This window comes from Psammomys obesus, unplaced genomic scaffold, assembly GCF_907164565.1.
Source record: "Psammomys obesus unplaced genomic scaffold, mPsaObe1.curated_primary_1811, whole genome shotgun sequence".
NCBI lineage: Eukaryota > Metazoa > Chordata > Mammalia > Rodentia > Muridae > Psammomys > Psammomys obesus.
This window is the reverse complement of record NW_026596149.1, coordinates 10,306,542-10,330,689: the sequence shown is the minus strand read 5'-3', so window position 1 is coordinate 10,330,689 and position 24,148 is coordinate 10,306,542. Positions and strand designations below refer to the sequence as shown.

Genomic DNA, 24,148 nt, shown 5'->3' with positions numbered 1-24,148 from the left:
CACACACACACACACACACACACACACACACACACACACACACACACCCCAGGCACACGAACACTTTGCATTCATCATCACAAAGCTTCACTGTCTGATGTGAACTCTGCTCTCCCTGATTCACCATCCTCTCCCCTCACCCCAAATATTACGAACATGAACCGTCACAACACAAAACCAATACACAAATAGTATGCCACACACTCTCGAAAGAGAAAAGGCTTTTCAGGCTTACCTGCGGGGGTCATGAACTTCCACGGAAAACTTCTTTTCCCTGAAATACAGATTCTCCAGCTGCCTCCATTGAAATATCTGGATGGAAAACAACGAAGTTTAAACTCGGGAGTAGCGGAGTTCCCTGGTCGCGGTGTCCCTCCTTTGCTGATTAACTTTTCAACAGCTGAGAGTTTCCTTATCAAAGCGGAGACCTTAAGAGTTGCCGCTGCCTCCTCCGGGTAGCCTGCCTACTATCAGCGATTGAAACACACACGTACACACAAACACATCCACCTACCCTGGAAGGTGTGGATTTTCCCTGCAGGTTTCTTAACAGGCACAAAACAAGTTCTTTTTCAAGTTTGTTCCCCTTTGGCTCGCGCCTTTGTTGAATTCTCCAAGACAGTTCCCAGCTCCGCAGACTTTTCCCTCCAAGGAGGGGGAGAGGGGCGGGGGCGGGGGAGCCGAGAGGAGGGGAGGAGAGGCTCAGAGCCCGGGAACACAGCGCTCAGGAGGCAGAGGTAGCCATCTGTGCGCGCTGCGGAGGGCTGAGCAGCGCTTCCTCCTCCGAGTGCTGAAATGGGAAGGCGTTCAAATTCCCAGCCTCCCTTCGGGACTCCACTTCCTGCCGCTAATGTGCAAGAGCCTCAGACATCCTCACTCACTGGAGGGCGGAGGCTGCTGCGACCATAGTTGGGGGCAGGCGGCGACTCATGATCACAGTGCGTGTTTGTCATGCTTTTTTTCTTTTCTTCCTTTCTTTTTCTTTTCTTTTCTTTTTTTTTTTTTTCCGCCACAAAGGGGGAAGGGAGGGGGGAGAGCAAGAGCTCTGTCCTGTGGGGGTACTGCAGTCTTGCCTGGCCAACAACAGGACCAGGGAACCCCAGGAGTGAAAGAAGCTGATCTTGAGGTTGAGAGGCAATTAGGGCTACTTCCGATTGCTCCGGGAGTGGGGTGCCTTTTTCTGGATGAAAGTGAAAGTTACTTAGAGGTCTGGGGAATGTCAGCAGAGGCTAAAGCTCTGTTCACACGCATTTGCATTTACTATATTCATGGAGCTCCCATTTCTATCTATACACTTAGAACATGAGTTTGCTTTGCACCCGAGTAAAAGCAGGCTGTCTGTTAAGCAGGGAGTCTGTTCTTGACTTTCCCGTGAGAATGGCTAAGTCTTCCCTGTAATCCCCCTTTGTCCACCCCGTGTGGGGGCGTAGCTTTTTAGGTTTGGTTCCAGACTGAGTTCCCAGCTCTCTGTTACAGCATCCACCTCCCGTTTTCTCCATGCCCAGAAAGCAGTTAGTCAATGCAGGGCTAGTGGAATTACCACCCGAGTAAAACTGGCCTGCAGTTAAACTGTTTTTCAGAGTGGCTGCATTCTTTCATCATCACACTCTCTCGGTGTGGCTTTCTAAACAACTTTGTCTGCAAGGGTAAGTGGAAAGGCAAGGGTAACTAGTGACTCTTCCTTAGGAGCCCTCTCTTCATCCACAGTGCATTTCACCCTGTCTCTCCGAAGATCAGTTTCAAGTGAGTGGTGGGGCATTGCAAGAAAAGCAAATGATCCAAAGTCTTGCACAGGCTCAGAAGGCTCTACGTCCATTCTACCTTTTTGTCACTGAAATACACAGAACTATGCCTCAGCCAATGACTGCTCTGCGGACACTTTGATACCCACTTGTTGGGTATAGATAGCTCACATAAACTTCACCACAGTCATATAAACACCGAAACTACTAAACTTTATGACCCTGTGCATAACCTCCCACACTATAGAACGCCATGGCAAGACCATAGAGGCTCTAGAGTCTAAAGCCCCTGTTTAACTCCAGCTCCCCTCCTTCTAAGTCACCGCTTAAGTAAATTGTAGCAATCCAGTTCTTGCAAGGTTGATTAACTGCAACAGGTCTTGGGCTCAACAACGGTATAAACAACTATTTAACAAAGATAGGGGCTAGAGAGATGGCTCAGTGGTTAAGAGCAGTGTCTGCGCTTCCAAATGACCCAGGTTCAATTCCCAGCATCCACATGGTAGCTCACAACTGTCTGTAACCCCCCAATTCCAAAGGATCTGATGCTTTCACACTAATACACATAAAATAAAATTAAATCATTAAAATAAGAACAAAGATGGATCTCTGTCTGTTTTCCTTGTGCTTAGTGCTCCCAGAGCCTAGCAAATGAGAGAGTAACTGCAGAACTACCACCAGAGTTATTTTCTTAAGTTTTCCAAGTCTTGAGCCTAAAAAAATTAGATGATGTGTGTGCTAAAAATCTTACAGTAAGTATAAAGGCTTATACTGCCTCACCAATACCCCAAGAAAAGGTTGTCCTTCTTAGACTCTACTGTATAGTCACCTAACCAGGGACAGTGGATCCTGGTACAGGACTGGCTTCATGGGCATGTGACTCAAGTGCCCCTTGCTCAGGATGGTCATGAGCTTGCTGTTGCCATTTTGAGATTTCCAATGTGTTTTCATCAATCGTGCATGGGCCTATCAGTAACAGGTCTCAATAGCGTGGAGTGGGGTTGAGACGAAGGGGCCCTCTGCATCTGATGTGCAGACCAGAGAGTAGACCCTCCCTGGGAGGAGAGGGAGCTATGCTTGGCTTGACCGGACACTCAGCAAAGAGCCCCAGTTGTGCCTTTTCTTAGGAAGTGCCCCCAGCCTTGATAAAGAATCCTGGAGCACAGTGCTCTGAGGGTCGGTTTCCTGGCAACAGCTCCTTCCCCAGCTCCTTGCAAAAATATAAAACACAAACCATGCCTTTCCCCTAAGTGGTCCCTGATGCTGTGCAGTGTGGAGATCTGTGTGCCTGCCAAAGGGCCCAAACAAAACCATCTGGGCTCCATGCAGCCCCTCATCCTTCGCCAGGGTGGCTGCCCAGGGAAAGGGGAGGGCTTCTGCCTCTGGGCTGCTCTGGAAGATGAAGCTGGAGCCCTGACTGCCAGGGTGTGTCCCTAGGGTGATGCAGATTCTGTAGAAAATTTGTAGCAGGGGCAGAACAGTGGATTCCCTGATAGCTGTTTTAGCACAACTTTTTTTTTTCCAAATTAAATATTGGGAAGGAAAGGTAGGAGTAGGAAAAAAAAATGAGTGGGTAGTTTTTCTAGATCAGATGGTTGCTTGGGGACCTAAAAAGAACCCTGCTGGAATGGAGGAGGACAGACACATAGGCAACAACACTGGCTAGTGTTACTTTCCTCACTGAAGAGGGGTGGGGCTAAGGAGCCGCTGCTGCTGGGGGGTAGGGCAGGAGTTGGAAGGCTGAAGGGATGGGGAGGGCAGAGGTGGCTGCTGCTGGCAGCAAAAGCTGGATGTCATTGAAGCTAAAGGCACTATGTTCTTCTTGGGGCACTGGGGCATTTCTGTTCACGTGCCACTGCACCCCATAGAGCCCCTGGCTGCTCAACACTCAGCTGGCATAGCACAAAACAATAAGGAAATAAGCGAAGGGAAGATGCCTGGTATCGTGTGTTCCCCCCCCCCCATAAAAATGGAGGGATGAGCTATCACTATGCTGGTAACAGACAGTCCCTGGGGCTACTCTGGAGGAGCCTCCATGACCTGGTTTTCAGAGAAGCCAACCCATCCCTGCCACTGTGGAGAGTCATCACTGTGATCTGGGATCCCGCGGAAAGACAGGGCAGACAGCTGATAATCATGGTGAAGACCTGGCTAGCCTCCCCGTGGACTGCGGCTACTTGTGTGCCCAAGGAGCTAATTATAAGCTCAAACGGTGTAGATTTATCAATAATCAGGGGTTCTACTGATTAAAACCTGTTAAGTCAAGGCACTTCAGCTAGTCGTCTCCACAAAGTTCCACAGACACTGTTTCTTTTCTTACTTAGCACCTGTCCCCCAAAGAAAAGCAGGGATTTTCTTGGGGTTAAAGGAGAAGAAACAAGGCATACAGAAATGAGGGACAACTGCCTAGGGCCACACAACAAGATTCTGAAGGAACCAGAAATAGAAGTCAAGGGCACCTGGTCCATTACTCCAACCACTAACTATGCAGCTTTTTCCCAGGAGTCCACCAATTAGTGCAAACAGCTCTTACTTGCTAATGGGTGGTTAACTTTACAAGTGGAGTGCTTTTTCACAAATGGGCGACCATGTGGCTGTGAGAAGGCAGCTCCAAAGCAAGCTTTTTCTCTTCCTACCTGATGTCCTGGCCTCATCCAGGCTCTACAAAGCAACCACCTCAATAATTAGCAGCTTTAGTCAAAGACGATAACCACGGTTAAGAACAACCCAATGTCTGGGGGTTGCATGGGAAATAAATGCATGAGAGGCCTAGCATGGTGGCTTTTGCTTGTGAGCCCATCACCGAAAAGGCTGAGGCGAGAGGATCAGCCTCAGAGACATATCAAGACCCTGCCTCTAATAATAAGAATTGTAGAAACTGTAATGAGTTAAGAGGTCTCCAAATTTTAGAGAAAGCATCAGGAAGGGGTTTTTGCTAAAATGGCATTTGTTGCCATCATCAGAACCCTAATGGTCCCCATAAGGGTTCTCAGTCTTTGACGCAGCTTTCCTGTGGCCACAGGCCCTCTACTTTCCCATTCTGCACTTGAGCGCTCTCATGAATAAAAACGAGATGGGAAACCTTTACCCACAGAGAGCAAACAAAAGTGGCTAATAACTACTGCTTTTGAGCCCTGAATGTGGATCTGTAAATCCTTAATGAGCAGGGGCCTCTGGGCCCTGGCTCCTGTTAGCCCACTGGATTCCCACATCCTGTGCGTGGCTGAGGCAATGGCCGAGGAAGGGGCCTCAGCTCCACTGGACTTCCTCTGCAGCCAGCTTTTATGAAGCACTGTGGAATAGCATGCAGAGGAGCAGGCGGGCTGTCAGGATGCTGTAGAAATAAAGGCTTGAGAGGAAGCTCAGCCTAGTGGTTCTGATTCTTGACAAGGACTTTAGGGAGCTTTGTCTTCCTCCTGTCCCTGAGGCTGAGTCATAGAGCCCCTAAATGACCTCCCTATGAGTAACTTCCTGCTTCATCCAGAGGGACCATTCTACGAATCTGATGAGCCATCTGGATCTCCTCCTCCTTTCAGAGGTTAAACTTCTCTGGTGGACAGAGACTAAGAGCTGCTGGAGGTTGGAACTCAGGCCTTGCTATTTCTTGTCCTAGTCTCTTTTTATTATGCCACAAAGCCCCTATGAAGATCTAGAACAATAATGCTTCAGATCCTTCAAGAGACCAGCTCTGGCAATTTGAACGATGCTGTACATGTTCCAAACACAGGCAAATTCTCAAAGAGAATGACAATCACAGGTAGGAATAGTCTCCAAGCCCAGAACACAACAGATGAACAAACAAACAAACAAACAAAAAATCCACTTTCTAATTTCCTTCTGCTCTTTCTCCTCTCCTGAAACTGCACCACTCATGATTCCCTGGGGCTCTCTTTGGTCATGCAGGCAGGGGATTTGGTCATGTGCATTCAAGAGTCTAGGGGAGAACAGAAGCAGGTATACAAATGTGGAGGGAACAGTTGGGGCCTTGTGTCTATATAAAACAGTTCTGTAGGCAGCCAATATGTTTTACTTTACATAAAGAGAAGAGAAGCAGAGCTATTGTGTTTCAGGTTGACCCCTGATCTCTGTCTAATCTAATCTTTTTACCCGTTCACATTAGTGGATGTCTACTTGGTACTGGCTATGCTACCAGGCAAGAGGAAGAATATGATACTGAGCATGTATTTCTACAACTATCTTCCCACTTCACAGTGTGTATATCTGCTTGTCCTTCCACCCAGAGGTTGAAAATATTTGAAAAAAAAAGTGTATGTGCTGCACACATCCATAAGACTGTTTTTATATTGTCATGACTCCCAAATCTATACCATGTCATAACTGTTTCCTTAGCGTTTCAAGTGTATTAGGTATTGCAAATCTCACAGACATGAGTTAAAGTAAATGGGAAGCTGAGCATGTTGGCTCACACCTCTAATCGTAGTAGCCAAGAGGCTGATGCAAAAGGATTGCTACCAGTTTGAGTCCAGACTAGGAGGCATAGTGTAGTGAGTTCCAGCCAGTCTGGGTTAAAAAGTGAAACCCTACCTCAAAAACTTAAAAGAAATGAAAGAATAGACATGGCCACAATGGATCATATGTAAACACTGCATCCTTTTATGTAAAGGGTTTACCAACCCAAGGTTCTGGAACTAACTAAGCACCCATAGCCAATGAGGGCTAGTTTCCAGCACAACTCTCATGTCATACTTCATTGCCAAGGGAAATCAGGGCAGGAACTCAAAGCAGGAACCTTGAGGCAGGAACTGAAGTGGAAGCCACGCAAGAATGTTGCTTACTGGCTCTCCCCTGCCTCCTCCACACTCCCTGGCTTGCTCGGTTTGCTTTCTTTCCTTTTCTTTAATTTTCTTTTCTTTTCGTTCTTTCTTAAGATTTATTTATTTATATATATATATATAAGCACCCTATTTGTTTGCATGTTTGCCTACATGTCAGAAGAGAACGTCAGATCCCTTTATAGATGATTGTGAGCCACTTGTGGTTGCTGGGAATTGAACTCAGGACCTGCTCTGGAAGAGCAGACAGTGCTCTTAACCACTGAGCCATCTCTCCAGCCCTCAGTTTGCTTTCTTATACAATGAGGACCACTTGCCCAGAGATGGCACTACCCACAATGGGTCAGGCCTTTCCCATCAATCACTGATCAAGAAAATGCCCCTCCCCCAGGCTACCTTACAGGCTAACCTTATAGAGTTATTTACTTAGCTGAGGTTCCCTATTCTCAGATGGCTCTAGCTTAAGTCAAGTTGACAAAAACTAACCAACAAAAGGAGCAATAGTCCTAGCCTAGCAATCAAAGGTTCTCCCTTCTGGCCCCGAACTTGCAAAGCCTTCTAAATTTGAATCTCCAAAGTGAGATATTCATATATTCTGTGCATATATAGGTCAGAGCTGGCATTGTAACTCCAAAGACTATCTCAGTGGCCCCCTCTTGAATTTTAAAATGAAATATCTTGTACTAAATATTTCCTACTATTAGATAATACTGATTAAACAATATTCATTTAAAGCAAACAAACAAAAAGATCCCAAACAATGTTCAATAAAACATGGGTTTCAAAGTCATATTAACTACTATGTATTTGATGACTACGTATTTTTAGAAACTTAATTTGTTTCTTTAGTTCATTCATTTTAGAACTAATACTATGAATAACACTTTCTTATAGGGCTGCTGAATCAACACAGCAATACATACAGAGTGCTTAACTTGGTGCCTAGTACCTAGTCAGCACCCAGCAAGGACTAACTACTCAAAGTCATTCCTCCTCACTGACTCCATGCTGCTATCCTTTTTAACGTAAAACATAAAAGTTCCGGGCAGCCTCAAGTTCAAGTTTGTACAATTTTCTTTGAAAGATGATGACTATGGTATCAAGGGCATTAAAATATTTCCCTTAGCTGGGCGGCAGCAGCACATGCCTTTAGTCGTAGCATTTCGGAGGCACAGGCAGGCAGACCAGGCTGGCCTCGAACTCACAGATCTGGGATCAAAGGCATGTGCCACCATGCCCGGCTCTGCTATGACTTCTAATCTCAGAATACTGATCCTAAAAATCAAAGTTTACAAACCATGACCGTAGACAGTGAGTGGAGGGCTCATTTCCTCCATAGCATGTCCAGCGTTTGCAGGCATCTACTTCCTCTTGGAAATGCTTGCGTGCTCGGCGACTAGAACAATGGCTAGTTCTTCTCCACAGACAGATCTAATGGACTCAATATGTTTCTCCAGCCAGGTTGCTCATCCCCCCCCTTCACTGTCAGACACAGGAACTCCAAACTAATATGCTTAATCCAGTGACAGATGCCCAGAGCACCAAGCCCTGACCCTTTAATGGATGGCCTCTTCTTAACCCATCAAAAACCTTTTAGTTTCATATGGCTTAAGAATCATTAGGAAAAGAGAGAAAGAGGTTAATGAATCCTTAACAGAGCCTGGACAGGGACAGGTCATTTGATTCCCCCTCCTCCCACTAGATTTGATTTCCTTTTGTCTTTTTTGTTCCCCCTGAGGACCTGTCTCTATATGATTTTCTCCTCTCTACATCAGCTTTTTTTTCTTGCAGAAAGGCTTTATCAAGAAGCCTTGGCAAACACAGATACTTTAAGGAGGCACTGTGTTTTTCTTTGTCTTCCAGATGGAATTGCGCCCCCCCCCACTCCCACCCCATTAGAGTGTGCCTTCGGGAATCCAGGGGAGTGAGTGTTGAATGGGGTCACCGCCCGGTTGTGAAACTTCCCAGTTTAACCGGATTTCCTCCCTGTCAGCACTGTGCCCCAGTGTGTTGTGGCTTAGCCCCTAGGCACACCACCTCTTCCTTCAGTAGTGACGCTGGTCAGTCACTGTTGTGAACCTGGCTGGATTAGACTCACCTGGGAGACACACCTCTTAGCATGCCTGCTAGAGTATTTCTAGGGGAGCTTAACCTAGTCCACCCACCCTGAATGTGGACAACCACCGTTCCATGGGGTGGAGTCCAGGACAATGAAATGGGAAAGACAGAAGCCGAGTGAGCGCCAGCATTCATCCCTCTCAGCTCCCTGAGAGGAGACACAGTGTGACCAGTTGTCTCGCACCGGAGCTGCCAGGCTCAAACTGTGAGCCATAGTAACCCTCCCTTCTTCAAGCTGCCTTTGTTACGGCAATGGGAAAGTAACTGATGCTTGCATGAGAAAAGAGTGGGGAATGACTAAGCACAGATAGGGGTACTTAGTTCTCCTACTGAGAAAATTGTAACGGGCCATTTCACTTGCTTTATCAAAGGTGTTTGTTGAATTGTTCTGAAGTGCTTATTTCACGCAGTGCCTGACTTTGTGTGGAAAAAGTTGTACTTTCCCATTTGTTTTAGAGGTGAGCGTGTCAGTTCTCTGGCACCTGGGAGCTCTGTCTAAGGATGTGGCATTATTACAACATTCCCGTCCCTTTTGTGGAGGTCATCTGACCCTGGGGAAAACTGAGATGGAAGGCAGAAAAGGATGACACTAGACTCCACAAGCTACAAAGCTATTCAGCATAAACAGCAACGCTCTACTTTTGGGTCACCTCTGTGGACTGGAAAGAGGCAGCAAGGCAGCAAGGGTTGTTGAGGGCCATCATTTAACAGCAGCTCCTTTGTGCTTCAAGAACCTTCCTTCTTGCCGACAAGGGACAGGTCCTCTGTACAAGCGGTTTAGCTGATATTATGTTTGTTTGTTTGCTTATTGATTTTTCGAGGCAGGGTTTCTCTGTGCAGTTCTGGCTGCCCTGGGCCTTACTCTGTAGACCAGGCTGGCCTCAACCTCAGAGCTCTCCCTGCCTCTACCTTCCTGAGTGCTGGGATTAAAGGCGTGTACCGCCATGTTCAGCATGATTTTATTTTATTCCTTTGAGACTGGGTCTCATGTAGCCAGGGATGGGCTTGACTGCTGATCCTCTTGCCTTTTTCTTGCAAGGGCTGGGGTTACAGTGAGCCTAGTTTTATGCAGTGTTAGTGAGGGCTCTCCCAAGTGAGTTACTCCCTAGCTCTTCCAGACCTAATTTAGGTGTACATGGGAGGGAGTGTAGATGGTCAGTAGCTTGGCCTGGGGTTTTTGCTATGAGCTCTGACCGAGAAGCTTTTCTGAGGCATGTAATGGGCTGGGCTGAGCCACCCTCTCTGTAGCTGAGGTCCCAGTTGCTACTCCTTTATGGATCTCCCTGCTTGGGTGATGTCTTCTCCAGAAAGAAGATGCTGAGTTCTAGAAATGAAGACTTCAACTCCCATATTCCTGTCTTTCTAGAAAGGCTGGGCCTATGTTTCAAGCTCTGGTGTCTTTCCTTTTTCCCTGGAGGAATTCTGAAGTGGTCAGGTCAGTCTGAAGATTCCTGAACTTACAGGAGGAGGAGACAGCAGAGGAAAACAGCTGATGGTGCTCAGCATTCTACCGTGAGCCACATCCTCTCATTGGGGCTGATCCTGGGACCACAGCTTTCCAGTCCTAGCCTGGGCAGTTCTTCCAGTTAGCTAAGGCCTCTGCCTGGTGGAGAATTGTGTCTATCAGGTTCTGACTGTGCTGGAGGTGGGTGTTAGACAGGTTCAGCGGTTTTTAGGAAGGTCGGATAGCCCTGGGTTTCCACTGTGAACTGTGCTGATTAAGAACAACCTTCACAGTGGCCCACAGGGCAGCAACAGCAAGCTGCTGCGCTCTCCCTCGGTGCTTACCAGGACTCAGCGCCAGGGGTTCCCGCTCTAACACTTCACACTTCTATGAAAGAGTCCAAGGAATGGGGAGTGTCTGGTGGCCTGAAGGTGCAATCTTGATAGCCTATCGCTACTCACTCTTAATTTCTTTTTGGTCCAAGAGACAAAAAATAAAAAATAAAAAGGCAAGTCAAGATGGAAGCCATTTTTAAATGCCTTTCTTTCTTTTTCTTTCCTCCTTCCTTCCTTCCTTCCTTCCTTCCTTCCTTCCTTCCTTCCTTCCTCCCTCCCTCCCTCCCTCCCTCCCTCCCTTCCTTCCTTTCTTCCTGCCTTTCTTCCTTCCTTCTACCACAAATGTAAGGTAGTAAAAAGTTGTGGGCCCTCTCTTTTTGCTCCTTTCTTGTAAATGTCTCATTGTTTCTGTGGAGTGCGTGCTTGAAGCCCTTCCCTGAGAGTTATCCTATTTATACTTAAGTCCCTTAGGCCACTGTACACACGTGCCAGGGGTCTTCAAAATTAGTGGCGGACTGCAGCACAGTATTAGGTGCTTTACTCCAAGCACTTCTCTTGGTCAGATAGGGTCTTGTCATGCAGCACCTGTTGGCATGGTAATATGTAGGCAAAGTTGGCTTTAAACCCATAGTAATCCTCCTGCATCAGCCTCCTATGTTCTGGTATTATAGATGTGTGCTATCAAGCATGGTCTTCACTATCTTTTATTTGTTGACTCTCTGCTGTGTATCACATATCAGATGCTATGGGAGGCAGCAACAGAAGTGGCCTGTGTGTTTTCAGGAGGCAAGAGGCAAACAAATAATAAACCAACACACAATCCACAGGGCACAGCGAGTGGAAGGATAACAGGTCTCAAGGACAAATGCGAAACAAGCAGGCAGGGCATGGCAGGGGTTGGCATTGTTACGGAAGTGGCCAGCTATGAGCTCTGTGAGGGACTGAGCACACATTTAGATGTGTGTATATTCTGTGTCATTACAGAAGTAACAGGAGTAACAGCCACAGAAGGGGATTCTGCTATAAGGAGGCGCAGACTACTGGGTTGGGTAGGTGCTTGGGTTGGTAATATAAAGCTCTGGTTGATAAAGCATGAGGACTCAAGTTCGGATCCCCAGCACCTATATTAAAAGCTGGGGGAGGGGAGGAAGGGAGAGAGAGAGAATGAGAATAAGTGCTGGAAATGTAGCTCATAAACTCATAGTAAAGTACTTGTCTATCATGAAAAAAGACTAGGTGTAATGCATTGTACTGGAAAAAAATAAAAAAATAAAAAACACCTCAATTAGGTTAATTGCACAAAAGGAACTCGGTATAAAAGAGAAGCTCCCTTATTCTCAGCAGCAGCCCTTTTCCATAAGAACTGCCCCTCATTGTTGCGGGGACCCCTTCTCTTATTTGTTGGGGGCGGGAATTTATGGATGAGAGCTCACCTTCCCCAGCCATTGCACACACGAGCAACCAGGGCAATGGCACCTCTGGGTGCTTGCTGTGCTCTGCGGCTCAAGACTTTCACTCTCTAGGGAGAAACCTGGCCAGTGACCAGGCTTTTTTTTTTTTTTAATGGGTTTCCAAATGTCAAACATAAACTCAATTATGTGATTAGAAACACACAGGTGCACAGGGAACGCGGTCAGCTGTGACTGTGACTGCTTTCTAAGGTAGGTCTGGTGTTTGGTTTCGGGCCAGTTCGAGGACCTACAGAGCCCGGAGTCCAGAGCACTCGTGGTGCTTTGCCCTCTCATTAAAAGGCCAGAACATAAAAAGCCAGGACGACCAGGCTGGGTACGTGCCAGCGGGCATAGGGACAAATGGGGTAATAAGATGCCAGTAGACACCTTCCAGGATGGTGGGAAGGATTGTTAGAGTGGTCGAGGGCAGCAGAAACGCCCGTTGGCGTTGCTGGAGAGAGTAACCAGGCTAGCGCGCAGTCGGTTTCACTTGTCAGAGACTCTACTGCAGTTACCCTGGCCACTGGACGCTAGAGCTGAGTATAAGTCAAATGGAAGTCCCGAGTGAGACTTCAAGATGAGCCGTCCTGCATGAGAGCCTCATGATTTGGTCATTGGGCAGGAGAGGCCACAAGCAGGGGCCAAGAGCTGGGTAGAAAGGTCACCAAGCAGGCTGAGTAGGGTGACACCGGCCCTGGTTCTGACATGGTAACCTAATCATTGTCTACCCGGGGCCCCTTCCCACTCTGAAATGTGTTCTGGGGTTCGGTCTACTCCCTCAAAGACAAATACAGGCAACCAACTAGAAGAGTCAAACTAATAAAAACAGGAAGCAGAAAGATGGCAGCCAGGCTAGGGGAGAGGGAATGGGGTACTGCAGCTGAAGTTCCAGACCTGTCTTCCAGATGGAGTTCTGAAGATGGGCACTGTCAATACGCTCAGGCCCAGTGAGCTGTGCAATGAATCCTGGAACACTTGTGTTATGTGGATTTTGTTAGAACTTAAAAAAAAAAACAAAACATAAAACAAAAGCACCTTGCCGGCTAGAATGAGGGCCCAGTCAATAAAGTGCTTGTCTTCAAAGCACAAGGACCTGAGTTCAATCCCCCAGTACCCACAAAAAATGCCAGGCATGGTGGTGCACACTTGAAAATCTAGGGCTAGGGAGACAGAGGCAGGGGATCCCTGGGATTCATTAGTTAGCCAGTCTTACCTAACTGATGAACTTTGGGCCAATGAGAGAATCTGTGTCAAACAGAGTGGCTGAAGTTTTTCTCTAGCCTCCATACACACATGCATACATGTATACAAGTACTCACACACATGTGAACACACATGCACACACACGAGAAACCTTATGGTAGCCGGGTGTGGTGGCGCACGCTTGTAATCCCAGTACTCGGGGAGGCAGAGGCGGGCAGATCTCTTGTGAGTTGGTCTATAGAGTGAGTCCAGGACAGCCAAGGCTACAAAGAGAAACCCTGTCTCAAAAAAGCAAAAACAAAAACGAAACAACAACAATGGAAACCTTATGGCTAGATGATCCTTAAATTATTTACTCACAATTCTCAGTGTGCCATGCTGAGGAAGGTGGAACTCAGAGAACATCATTACAGGGGAAGGTCTTGGAAGAGATGTGCTGTGAGCATTCTGCTTCCTTCAGGGAGCAGGTGGAAATGACCCGCCTGGCCACACAAGCTTAGAGTCAGGGCTTAGGACAATCACCTGGAGAGCTTTGAGGGCAGCCTCAGAAATCTGGGGAAGTGGGGCAGAGGTGGGGTTCAGTTGACAGGGGGGAGACTGAATGCTAACACTGAAGAAGCTATTATACATTGGATCTTTATGTTTTTAATTTTTCTTTATTCATTTCTCTATTTTCTATTTATTTATTTATGTATGTGGTATATGTGTGTGTGTGTTTGTGTGTGTGAGAGAGAGACATGCATGTGCCACAGAGTTTGTATAGAGGCCATGGAAAATTTGCAAGAGTTAGTGTTCTGCGTCTACCACGTGGGTCTTGGGGATTGAACTCAGGTTGTTAGGCTTGGTGTTGAGAACCTTTATCTTGTAAACCATCTCACCCCACTTAGACTTTGGATAGTGAATGTTCCCCAATGGCCTATGTGTTAAAGGCTTGGTCACCGGGGGTGGTGCCATTAGGAAGCTGGTTGTAAGATCCTTAGGAGGTGAAACCCAATATGGGAAGTCACTAGGTAATTGGGGACAAGCCCATGAAGAGGATTTTGGGACTCTGGCCCCTTCACTTCCTCTTTTTTATTTCTCATGGATGAAGTTGGTGATTTTGCTTTGCCACGTGCTTCCCACAGTGGTTTTTGTCTTGTAACAGGCCTCAAAGCAAAAGGGCCAACTGATCATGGTCTCGAACCTCTAAAGCTACAAGACCAAATGACACTTTGTCTTTGTATGCTGATACTCTCAGGTATTTTGTTATAGCACCCAAAAGTTGACTAACAGGGTTTTTTATTGTCCCTTAGGACTGAACATAGTAATTTCTTTAGAAAATATCTATTTTACTTTTTTTTATGTGTACATGTCTATGCATGCGCATATGTGCATGGGTACTTGGGAAAGCCAGAAGAGGGTGTCAGATCTCCTGGTGCTACAGTTACAGGTGGTTTGTGAGCCATAGGTTCTGGAAACTGAACTTCAGTACTGTGCAAGAGCAGCAGGCACTCTTCACCACTGAAGCACCTCTCCGGTCCCAGTAATGTCTTAATAGAAGCTTGTTTTTCTATTTAAAGTGGCCAGGTAACTTTGACCACACGGGAATGAGCAGAAGAGCCAAGAGACCACCAGTGGCTTTATCAAGGGGCGGGAAGAGACGCGCAGAGTAACGGTGTGAGATAAAGGGGCTGTGCCCTTGTGGGTTTGATGTTCTTGTTATTCCATGAAAAGTCATTGGCTCTGAAGCCAGAAAAACAAAGTCAATTCAGAAGTTACTACTGGTTTGTGGTTCTTTTGGCATGATTGGGGCTACTGAATGCTCCCCTGCAGCCATCTGGGATCCAACTATAGCATTTGGTTTTGATTTGCTTCAAATTGCGTCCAGGGTCAACGGGGCTGCTAGGGTAGTGGGAATCTGTCTGCTGAGTTCTTCAGAAGCTTGTCAGTCTCAAGGGCTCTGCTATGTTGTCTGGCTGGGTGTTTGTTTGAATGTTATAAATACCCAATGTCCCGTTTGACCCCTACTGTCCACACCATCAATGTAGCTATTTATATGGCCTTTCTCAGTGTTGGTGCATGCGCTGTATAGGGCCAGGGAGGACAAGACGTCTAGGAGACTAAGCATTGGGGCAGGAAGAGTATGGAGCCAGTGAGACCACATGCCACAGCAGACATACCAGCTTGGGAAGAAAACTGCCTTGGTCATCTGATCAGATATGGCTTGGGCACTGTGTGCAACAGTTAAAGACAGACATGAGGTTATCTACCTAGAAATTGCTCTTCTCAGTCTGCGGGAGTGGCTCAGTTGCTAAAGTACTTTCCTTGTAAACGTGAGGACCTGAGTTTGATCCCCAGAACACATGTGGGGGAAAACAAAAGAACAAAGCGTGGTGCTACGGTATGCATTTATTTCACTGCGAAGGCAAAGCAGGCAGGCCTGCTGGAGGACCAGCTTAGATTACATGGAGAGTTCTAGGTCAATGAGAGACTGTGTCTCAAAAAAAAAAAAAAAAAAAAAAGTAAAGTGCCCGAGGAATGACACCAGAGGCTGCCACACAGACACACACACACACACACACACACACACACACACACACACACACACACACTCACACTCACACTCACACTCACACATACCTGGAGCATGGCATGGTAGCACAAGCTTGTAATCACAGCTACATGGGAGGGTAAGACTGGATGATTTCGAGTTTGAGGCTGACTGGCCTACATAATGAGTTCAAATCCAGCCTTGGTTATCTGGTGGAATGTTACCTCAAAACAAAAAAAAACAAGCACAAAACAAACTCATCCACCTGTGTGAGACAATGTTGATTTTTCCTGCTCAAAGACAAATGAACTTTTCTTCAAAGGTGACAGTGTGATAGGAACATGAGCTTCCCAGAAAGGAGTGGAATATGAGCTGGTGCCCTTGACATGCTCAGAATGGTCTCCCCCAGGAACCTGTGGGAACAGAGGGACCCTAGGTTCCCAGACTCAATAACCAAGGAAGAAATCTCCTCTTAACAAAGGAACATTGTTTGAGCTTTCTTCTGCCTCTCATGTTCAGTATAAAAGAGACTCTAATGATATTTGCCATGTCAAGGGCAGATGTGTTCTCATCTTGACAACAGGAAACTTTTGGAGAAGTGAACTTACTCAAAGTGGAGAAAACTAGGTTATATCCATCCTGTCTATATCTTTCAGTCTCCTCTTCACAGATAAAAAGAGATGCAGAGAGGTTCAGTGTGTCACAGCCCCCACCCCCATACCCGAGTGAACAAATAGCATCCAAATTCCCATCATTCACTTTGGCGCTGAGTGGATGCGAAGGTCACCGGTTTACAAAGCACTTTTGTGTGTGTGCATGTGGCCATGCCAGACAGGCACTCAACTACTGAGCTACATTCCAGCCCTGCATTGGGGCAGGGTCTTGCTATGTAGCCAAGGCTGGCCTGGAACTCCAGGCTTCAGCTTCCCAAGCCCTGGGGTCGCAGGCATGGACAACTGTGCCTGATTTGCAGAGTCATTCTGGTAACTTCTTACATTCCTCCCCTAAACTCCCTCTGAGAACTTGCTCCCCAGCTTTAAGGCTAGCTCTCCTGGCTGACCCATGGCAAGGACCTGTCACCCGTAGGGACTGAAACTTTTCAGGTCCACTCATCCAGCAGGGTGATCTAAAGGACTGATAAGAGGTGGCCCTTTGATCCCGGACCATGAAGGAGCAAAGACTGCAAAATGCTAAGAATGCTAAACACATTAAGTAGAGTTTCTCCTGGCATGGGCAGAGGGTGTGGTTTCCAAGGAGAACAGGCAAGCTGCAAGAAGCAAGGCACCCAGCCAGGGCCAGAGGGCTCTGCAGCCAGCAAATGAGTCAAAGGTGCCCAGACAGAAGCTAGATCAAGTTAGCAGCAAGGAATAGCATCCTTGCTACTCTGAGTAATGGAGCAGAGCCATGCCACTGGGAGTCAGCTCATAGTTAATGGAATATTTCCTGTAAATATTATTTTCCCTTCCTGTCTCATCATCTCATAGAATTAAAAAAAAAATCTTTACTTATCTAGGGGAGGTGACAGGAATGCATCAAATTCTGGAGCCATTGCCTCTGCCTCTGAAATACTCTCAGGAGTCAGGAAGCCACACTGGCTGCTTGGAAGCTGGCCAGTTACTTTGGTTCCTTTTCCTAATGCCCCAGAAGGGACCCTGGAGTGCTCCTAATTGTGCATCCAAGCATTCATAAAAGCCCCCCTAAGTGCACGTCAAATAAATAAGTAAATGCTGCCTACTGGATACGTAACAAGGCCTGACTGGACAGTCCTTCCCAAAGGATAGCTTTTGTTCAATACAAGCTGGTGAGGAGTAGGATCTGCAAGTGCCGATTTATGGGTATTGAACGCTACCAATGCAGGGAGGTCTGCGTGGTCACGTTTCATGCTGGTCTAACTCTCTCAAAGCCCCACTGGGTAAGCCTTTCCCGTTTCCTTTTTATCGCGGCTTCTGATGACCAGAGAGTCAGTCTGCCCACAGCTCTGAAGGCTGCAAAACAGAAGGATTTCACAAGGCATCCTGGTACCAGTAGTGAGTGGAACCATTAGTGGAGACAGCTCACTCAGGTCTCCTTGAGTGAAGCTGCGCAGAAGGGGCTGACAGTCACAGAGATTAAAGCAGCTGTTATTTCCCCGGGCTTTGATCTAAGGAATGCGGGGGACCTCCTCTTTACAGAGAGCCCCTCGTGAGACAGACCTATTTATGCTCCCTAAGACTCTGATTCTGTCAGGCTGAATCAATAAGGTCTCTCCAATATATGCCATTTACTTTGCATTCAAAGGCTCCAGGAAAGAAAGGAAAAACAAAACAAAACAAAACAAAAAAAAAAAAACAACAACAACTTGTCGTAGCATGATTGGCAGAATGCTTAGGACAGCCAATGTCACTGCTGCTGGGCAGTTTTCAGATTTGGATATGCTAAGTCTCAGTACTTGACCACCAATGCAAACTACGAGGTAGCCTGAGATCGACTCCAAGGGCCCAAACATCTATTTGGCACCATTTCATTAATCCCTGAGGCCAAGAGGACTCTAATTTAGGAAATAAACAACACAGGCAGTAGAGTATGTGTGCATGCATGTTAAAGGTGGTTGGCAGCTGGGATGGAACAGAAGGCAACCACCTATGGAGAGGCAGGAGTTTTTTCTCTTCGGCCTCCATGAGCCTCCTATTCTTCATGGCTAAACCAAGATAGATGTGTGTGTGTGTGTGTGTGTGTGTGTGTGTGTGTGTGTGTGTGTGTGAGAGAGAGAGAGAGAGAGAGAGAGAGAGAGAGAGAGAGAGAGAGAGATTCTCCTCAGAGTGTACATTGTTCATAAAGATTGCCCACTGGCAAGAAGAGAGTGGCAACCCATAGGGATGCTTCTAAGCGGCTTGCGAACATTGTCCAGAGGTGGGCAGAGGGTATGAGGGAAAACATCACTGGGTGAAGGATGCAGGCAGTGTTTCCCGAGAGTGGGCGGAGGGCCTCTTTAAAGACCCACACGACACGTTATGATGTATTCTCGGCAACTTTGATGAGGGGACCTGCCTCATCCTTATAAAAGAGCTCATGAATGCAAGCAAAGGGCACTGCAGTGGGGAATGAGCACCCACGGCAGATTCCACTCATTTTGAAGTCTTGTTCGCTACCACTTTAGGGCATTTAGGGGATGAGTGTTCTGTGCATGGCATCTGTGCTAGTTGCTTTTTTTTTTGTCACCTTAAAACAAGCTAGGGTCATCTAGGAAGATAGAAATTCAAATGAGAAAACACCTCCATCAGATTGCCTATAGGAAAGATCATAGGGCATCTTCATTCATGGAAGGGCGCAGGTCACCATGGGCTGTGCCTCTCGTAGGCAGGTGTCCTGGAGCTGTACAAGAAAGCAGGCTGAGCAAGCCTCCAAGAGGAAGTAGCTTTCATCCACGGCCTGCTCTTCAGTTCTTGCCTCCAGTACCTGCCCTGACTTCTTCATTTAAAAACTTTGTATTATTCTGAACACGCTCAAAAGACAAAAACAAGTATTTAAAAAGTCCCCACATGTCTGATTGTTTCTGACCAAACATGCTGGGGGACAAGAAAATAAATCTGTTTTTGTTTAGATCTGAATTTAAATATTGTTTCTTTTTGTGTTTTCTTTTTGTTGTTGTTTTGCTGTTTTGTTTTTGGGGACAGGATCTTGATATGTGGCCCAGGATGACTTGTAACTCACTACATCCCAGACAAAGTACTGGGGCTACAGGCCAGCGCCGCAACACCTGGCTTTTCAGAAGTGTTTTGAGATGAATCAGAGCTGGTATTGAGAACTGTTCTGAGGAAGAGAAGCACCTGCCTGCCAGAGAGATCCAGGTGGTATGCTGTGGGCTCTAATTAACGGGAAGTGTAAATTCTTCTTCTCCAGCCTGGAGGACCCTCACTTCGCACTTCACGTGTCCAAAGCTGTTCAGTGTGGGACCCAGTGACATAGGGAGGGTACTGAAGCTGGAATGGCCGACTGCATCTCATTTCAGAGAATTGATTTGAGATGGCCACCAGCTCTGGACAATCGGGGATTTGGGGAGATGTTTCAGATGAGCCCCCACAGGTATGGATCCTCTCAGGCGGCACAGCAGAGGACGGCCCACAGCCCTTTAAAGGAAGGGGAGAGGTCAGCCTTGCCACTGCCCCAACTTGAAGGTTGGCTCTTGGGGCTGTGTGTCATGTGACAGAGCTGCTGTAAGTGGGTCAGAGTGTCAGCAAGGGCCTGTGTTTGCTGCTGGGTGGGAGGAGCTGCCTGGGCAGGAGATAGAGTTGTTACCACAGATGCCTCCAGGTACTTGGATCCCATCATCTCCTGAGGATTCCTGGAGGCTTAAGGCGGTGGAAATGTGCCTGGCTCCAGTGCCAGAAGGGCGTGCTACCATCTGGAGGACATCCCTCAGGTGTAGCTCACTCATCCTCTTGTGCTTGGGAACACTCCAGCCCTCACTACCCAGGGACAGCCCAGCCACACCTGCTCTGCCTGAGTGCAGGAAGCACAGATGGCCATGAGTGATGGTGCCTATCTCCAGACCCCCGTGAATATCCCTGTAATGCTTTCTACATGCATAGCAGAGGGTTGGAGAGATAGGGTGGACCCAGAGAGTTTCTCCCACAGTGGTCTGGAGGCGCCAAGGAGGGGCTTGGATTGCTTTCTATGTAAACCTGCAATGATAACTCTGTGCCATGTGCGTGCATCTTCTTGTCACGTGTTCCAATGCTCTTAGTTGCTTTCCTATTTCATACATGAAACCAGTGTGTGTGTGTGCACGCGCGGTGTTATGATGCTAACAATATCAGGTACCGAGAAAAAGGACTCCTCCCCAAGTCTTCCAGCAGCCAGGATTTCATAACTATGCCTCTCACTCACTCTTTAGTTTTGCCCTTCAGCCCCATTAATATCTTAGATACATGGACCCCTCAAAGCTGACGAAGCAGCGGCATCACTTGGCCTGATGGGGGTTTGAAAGGACAGTTACTAGCTTTATATTCAGCACTCATTTCCTAAGGACCCCAAACTGTATGTGAGCCCACACGGTCTGCATCTGGAGGTCTCCCAGGGATTTCTATGACCAAGAACTGAAAATTTTCACTCATTAATGCTGGTGACTTTATCTGTCTTTCCTTTTCCACTGTTGATAACTTTTTTTTTTTTTTTTTAGAACTGTCTGTAAGCACTGGAAACCAAGTCAGGTCTTACTCACAGTGATAAATTTATTGAGACCATGTTATGAGTCTCTGTGGTGTTTTACAGATATCAAGTGCTATCATACTACTTTCATCAGAGTTACACTTAAGAGAAATTAAGAAAAAAAACCACCCTCACAGGAATACAGTGAATGGAAGTCTCAACACACTTGGCATGCCTTCAGCAGAGCAGAGAGGGAAAGACTGAATTCTACTGTGGGTCTCAGTTTGCCACACTGGCCTCGGTTCAGTCAGGCTTTGGGAATTCTTGACAACTCTTAAGCTCTAACTGAATACCTACGTGCCTACTTGCTACAATCCCTGGATATCCATCAAGCCCATACTGTTAATGTTGGAAGCTACACTGCCCGCCCAGCTTTCTCCTTCCAATAAGGGCAAGGCAGAGATGCACAGATTGCAATCAGGACTTCGTGAAAGGTGCTTGGAGCGTTTTTGTCATTTACAAGTAAAAAAAAAAAAAAAAGAAGAAGAATCAGTCCGGTTGGTTGGAAAGAGAGAAGAGGTGGGGTAAAAGAAAAGGAGGAAGTGATGAGAAAACTTAAGCACAGCATTAGAAAGGCCAGGTGAGGAAAACGCCAGCGAATATGAAGATACAGTAAGGATAAGGTCTACTGCTCAGAAAATTAAGAGGGTTAAAGCAGGAGCACTGGAGGGGGATAGGGAGCACCATTCATTTCTTGTGTGTGAATGAAAAAGGCAGAGATTCTGGAGCTTGCAGAAAACAAAGCAACACACTTGCCCAAAGAGGCAGCTTCTTGCTGCATTGTTCCCAGTGAACAACTCCTCCATCATTTTTTCATGATCTTTACTTGGAACCAGAATGATTTACTGATCAATTAAGTGAACATTCTTCCCGATACAGGGCCATCTCCCCACTAACAATTTGGTGAAGAAGGTAACTAAGAATGCAGATGTCAACTTTGTCAGAGTGTGGTCAGCCCAGATGTGCATAGGGTGTGGTCAGCCCAGATGTGCATAGGATGTGGTCAGCCCAGATGTGCACAGAGTGTGATCGGCCTGGATATGTTTCTATTCTAGTAATGAATACAAAAGCTTGGGTAGCAGTCTGGAAGGGCATAATGGAGCAGTGATACATTCTCATCCCAAAAGCATTTCCCATTGTTATGTTTTCTATTCAGACACATTCGTGTTTCTAGTGACTTGACTTCCCTTTTCTGGGGCAGATGACTCTAGTCTCTGTTCACTTCTATGATGCCCTAAAGGTTTTCAAGACCTTTCTTTAATCTTTATTTTTTTCATCTCTCCTTGACCTATGATTTGTATATTCTCTGCCCTATGACCTTGTCCAAGAGATCATCAGGGAGAACTCAGATTGGCCTCAGGATTCAAGAGAGATAATGTTCCTTCATTTTGCCAAAACATGTAGCCTTCCAAGAAAAGGAGCATACATGACAGTTCCTCAGAGCTCATTTGCCCATCTGCTCTTGAAGAATGGCGCCAAACGCCCTACCTTAACTAATCATAACACTTTAAGTTCCCTTAGAGACAGGGAGAGAAAAATATTTACCCAGGAAACTTGGATAGGTTACTGTGGAGTAATTTACATATATGTACATTAGCATGGGATTGGTGAGCCCTCAGGCTGTGCAGTGTCAACTCACATCGACCCCATTCCTCTCTCAAAAGAGAACCCTTAATTAATTAAGCCCACAGAAGACAGCACCCCTACCTTCCTTGGCTTCACTTTATCATGGTAGTCATACTGGAAGATTCCTTTGTAGCTCAGTCCCAGCCACCACGGTATCCCTTGCTTGTCCTAGGATGTCAAAGGGGGTATAGGTCAACATGGAGCTGGAGAAGATAAACACTGACCAGGAATGGATTTCCTGGCTCAGCCGATGACAAGGGAAAAGGCAGCAGAATGAACCATTCTCTGTATCTTCACAGACGTGCCCATCGTAGATATATGCTCAGCTATGTGAGCAGTGCAGGGGACCAAGCCTGAGCCAGGCAAATGGCTCTATTTCCAAGCAGCATCACAGCCAGGACACTTGTAGCCATAACATTTATTTAGTTATTTGGTATAAGCATGTGTATCTGTTCATATGTGTACAGGTGTACATTCACATGCGTGGACTTACAGGTGGAGACCAGAGGCTGACACGAGCTGTCCCCACACCTCTCTCCACCTTATCTATTTTTGAGACACTGTCTTTCGCTGACTCTGGAGCCCACTGAGTAGCTAGCACTGGCCGCTCTGAGAGCCCTAGGACTCCCCCCACCCCATTTCTGCCTCCCTAGCAGGAGATGTTTTACGGAGGTGCTGGGGGTCTGAACTCAGAACCTAGTGCTTAGGCTGCACTTTCCCAACTGAGCATCATCACTTCAGCCTCCATCATCACCTCTTCGTGAACAAGTGCAAGTACCCTGTCCCCTCCCCAAAAAAGCCAGGCTGAGACTCTCACTCACTCACTCACTCACTCACTCACTCACTCACTCACTCACTCACTCATATGCAGGAAGATATGAAATATGTTCAAAATTTTAAAGAAAATGAGTGACTTTCTGATTTAAAAAAAAAAATCTCTCTGGGGCTTCCAGACCCAGAGAGAACCCAGGAGACCACAGCAGGGGCTCCTTTTCTTCAGAGGGCAAAGACAGAGAAGCTGAGCTGCTTAAACTTCAGCGGAGGCTAACCACTCCACGTGACACTGAGCCGATGGCAGCCAGGCTAAGGGTGTCACCTTGATTTCCTGCTTACCCAGGAGGACAGCTGAATGAGGATCTTTAGGACTCATGTACCAAACTTGAAGCCAGAACATTATCAGTACTGGATTACAAACCTTGGGCCTCTCTGTATACGTTTTATAAGATTGCTTATCACCTGAGGAAAAACTGTAGCTCTTTTTAGGATGAGAGGTTCCTGAATGCTCCCACATGCCAGGACTTTATCTTGGGCACAGCAGGCAGCTTTTCCCCAAGATTTGTACAAAAGTTCACATCTGTGAATGATTCATTCAGGGCTTAATCAGAAGAGCCCTGGAAACTCAAAATGAGTATGGCAGTTTACAAATGTTTTCAGGAATGATGTTATTTTAAGGTAAGCACAAAGATTAAAGACAAAAAAAGATAAATTTTGGAAAAAAAGATTATTCAAAGTTCTAGGGGTAGATGATGATGATGATGATGATGATGATGATGATTTTTACAATCTTTTCTTTTTCTTTTGGTGTTGGGGATTGAACCCATGGCTTCACACACATGAAACATATACTCTGTATTTTAGGACACTCACTTGCCCCATTCTGCTTAAAATCTATCTATCTATCTATCTATCTATCTATCTATCTATCTATCTATCTATCTA

General features: G+C 46.6%; 1 protein-coding gene across 3 annotated transcripts in view; it reads right to left on the bottom strand.

The window, feature by feature from the left end:
* Frmd4a (FERM domain containing 4A) overlaps positions 1-24,148 on the bottom strand; it is a 434,715-nt gene that overhangs the window by 51,625 nt on the left and 358,942 nt on the right. For all 3 annotated transcript variants that reach the window (XM_055593785.1, XM_055593784.1, XM_055593786.1), the window contains exons 11-12: positions 22,511-22,597; positions 236-312 (exon numbers count right to left, since the gene is read on the bottom strand). In XM_055593785.1, the coding sequence (XP_055449760.1) occupies positions 236-312; positions 22,511-22,597 (164 nt within the window). The remainder of the gene's footprint in view (positions 1-235; positions 313-22,510; positions 22,598-24,148) is intronic.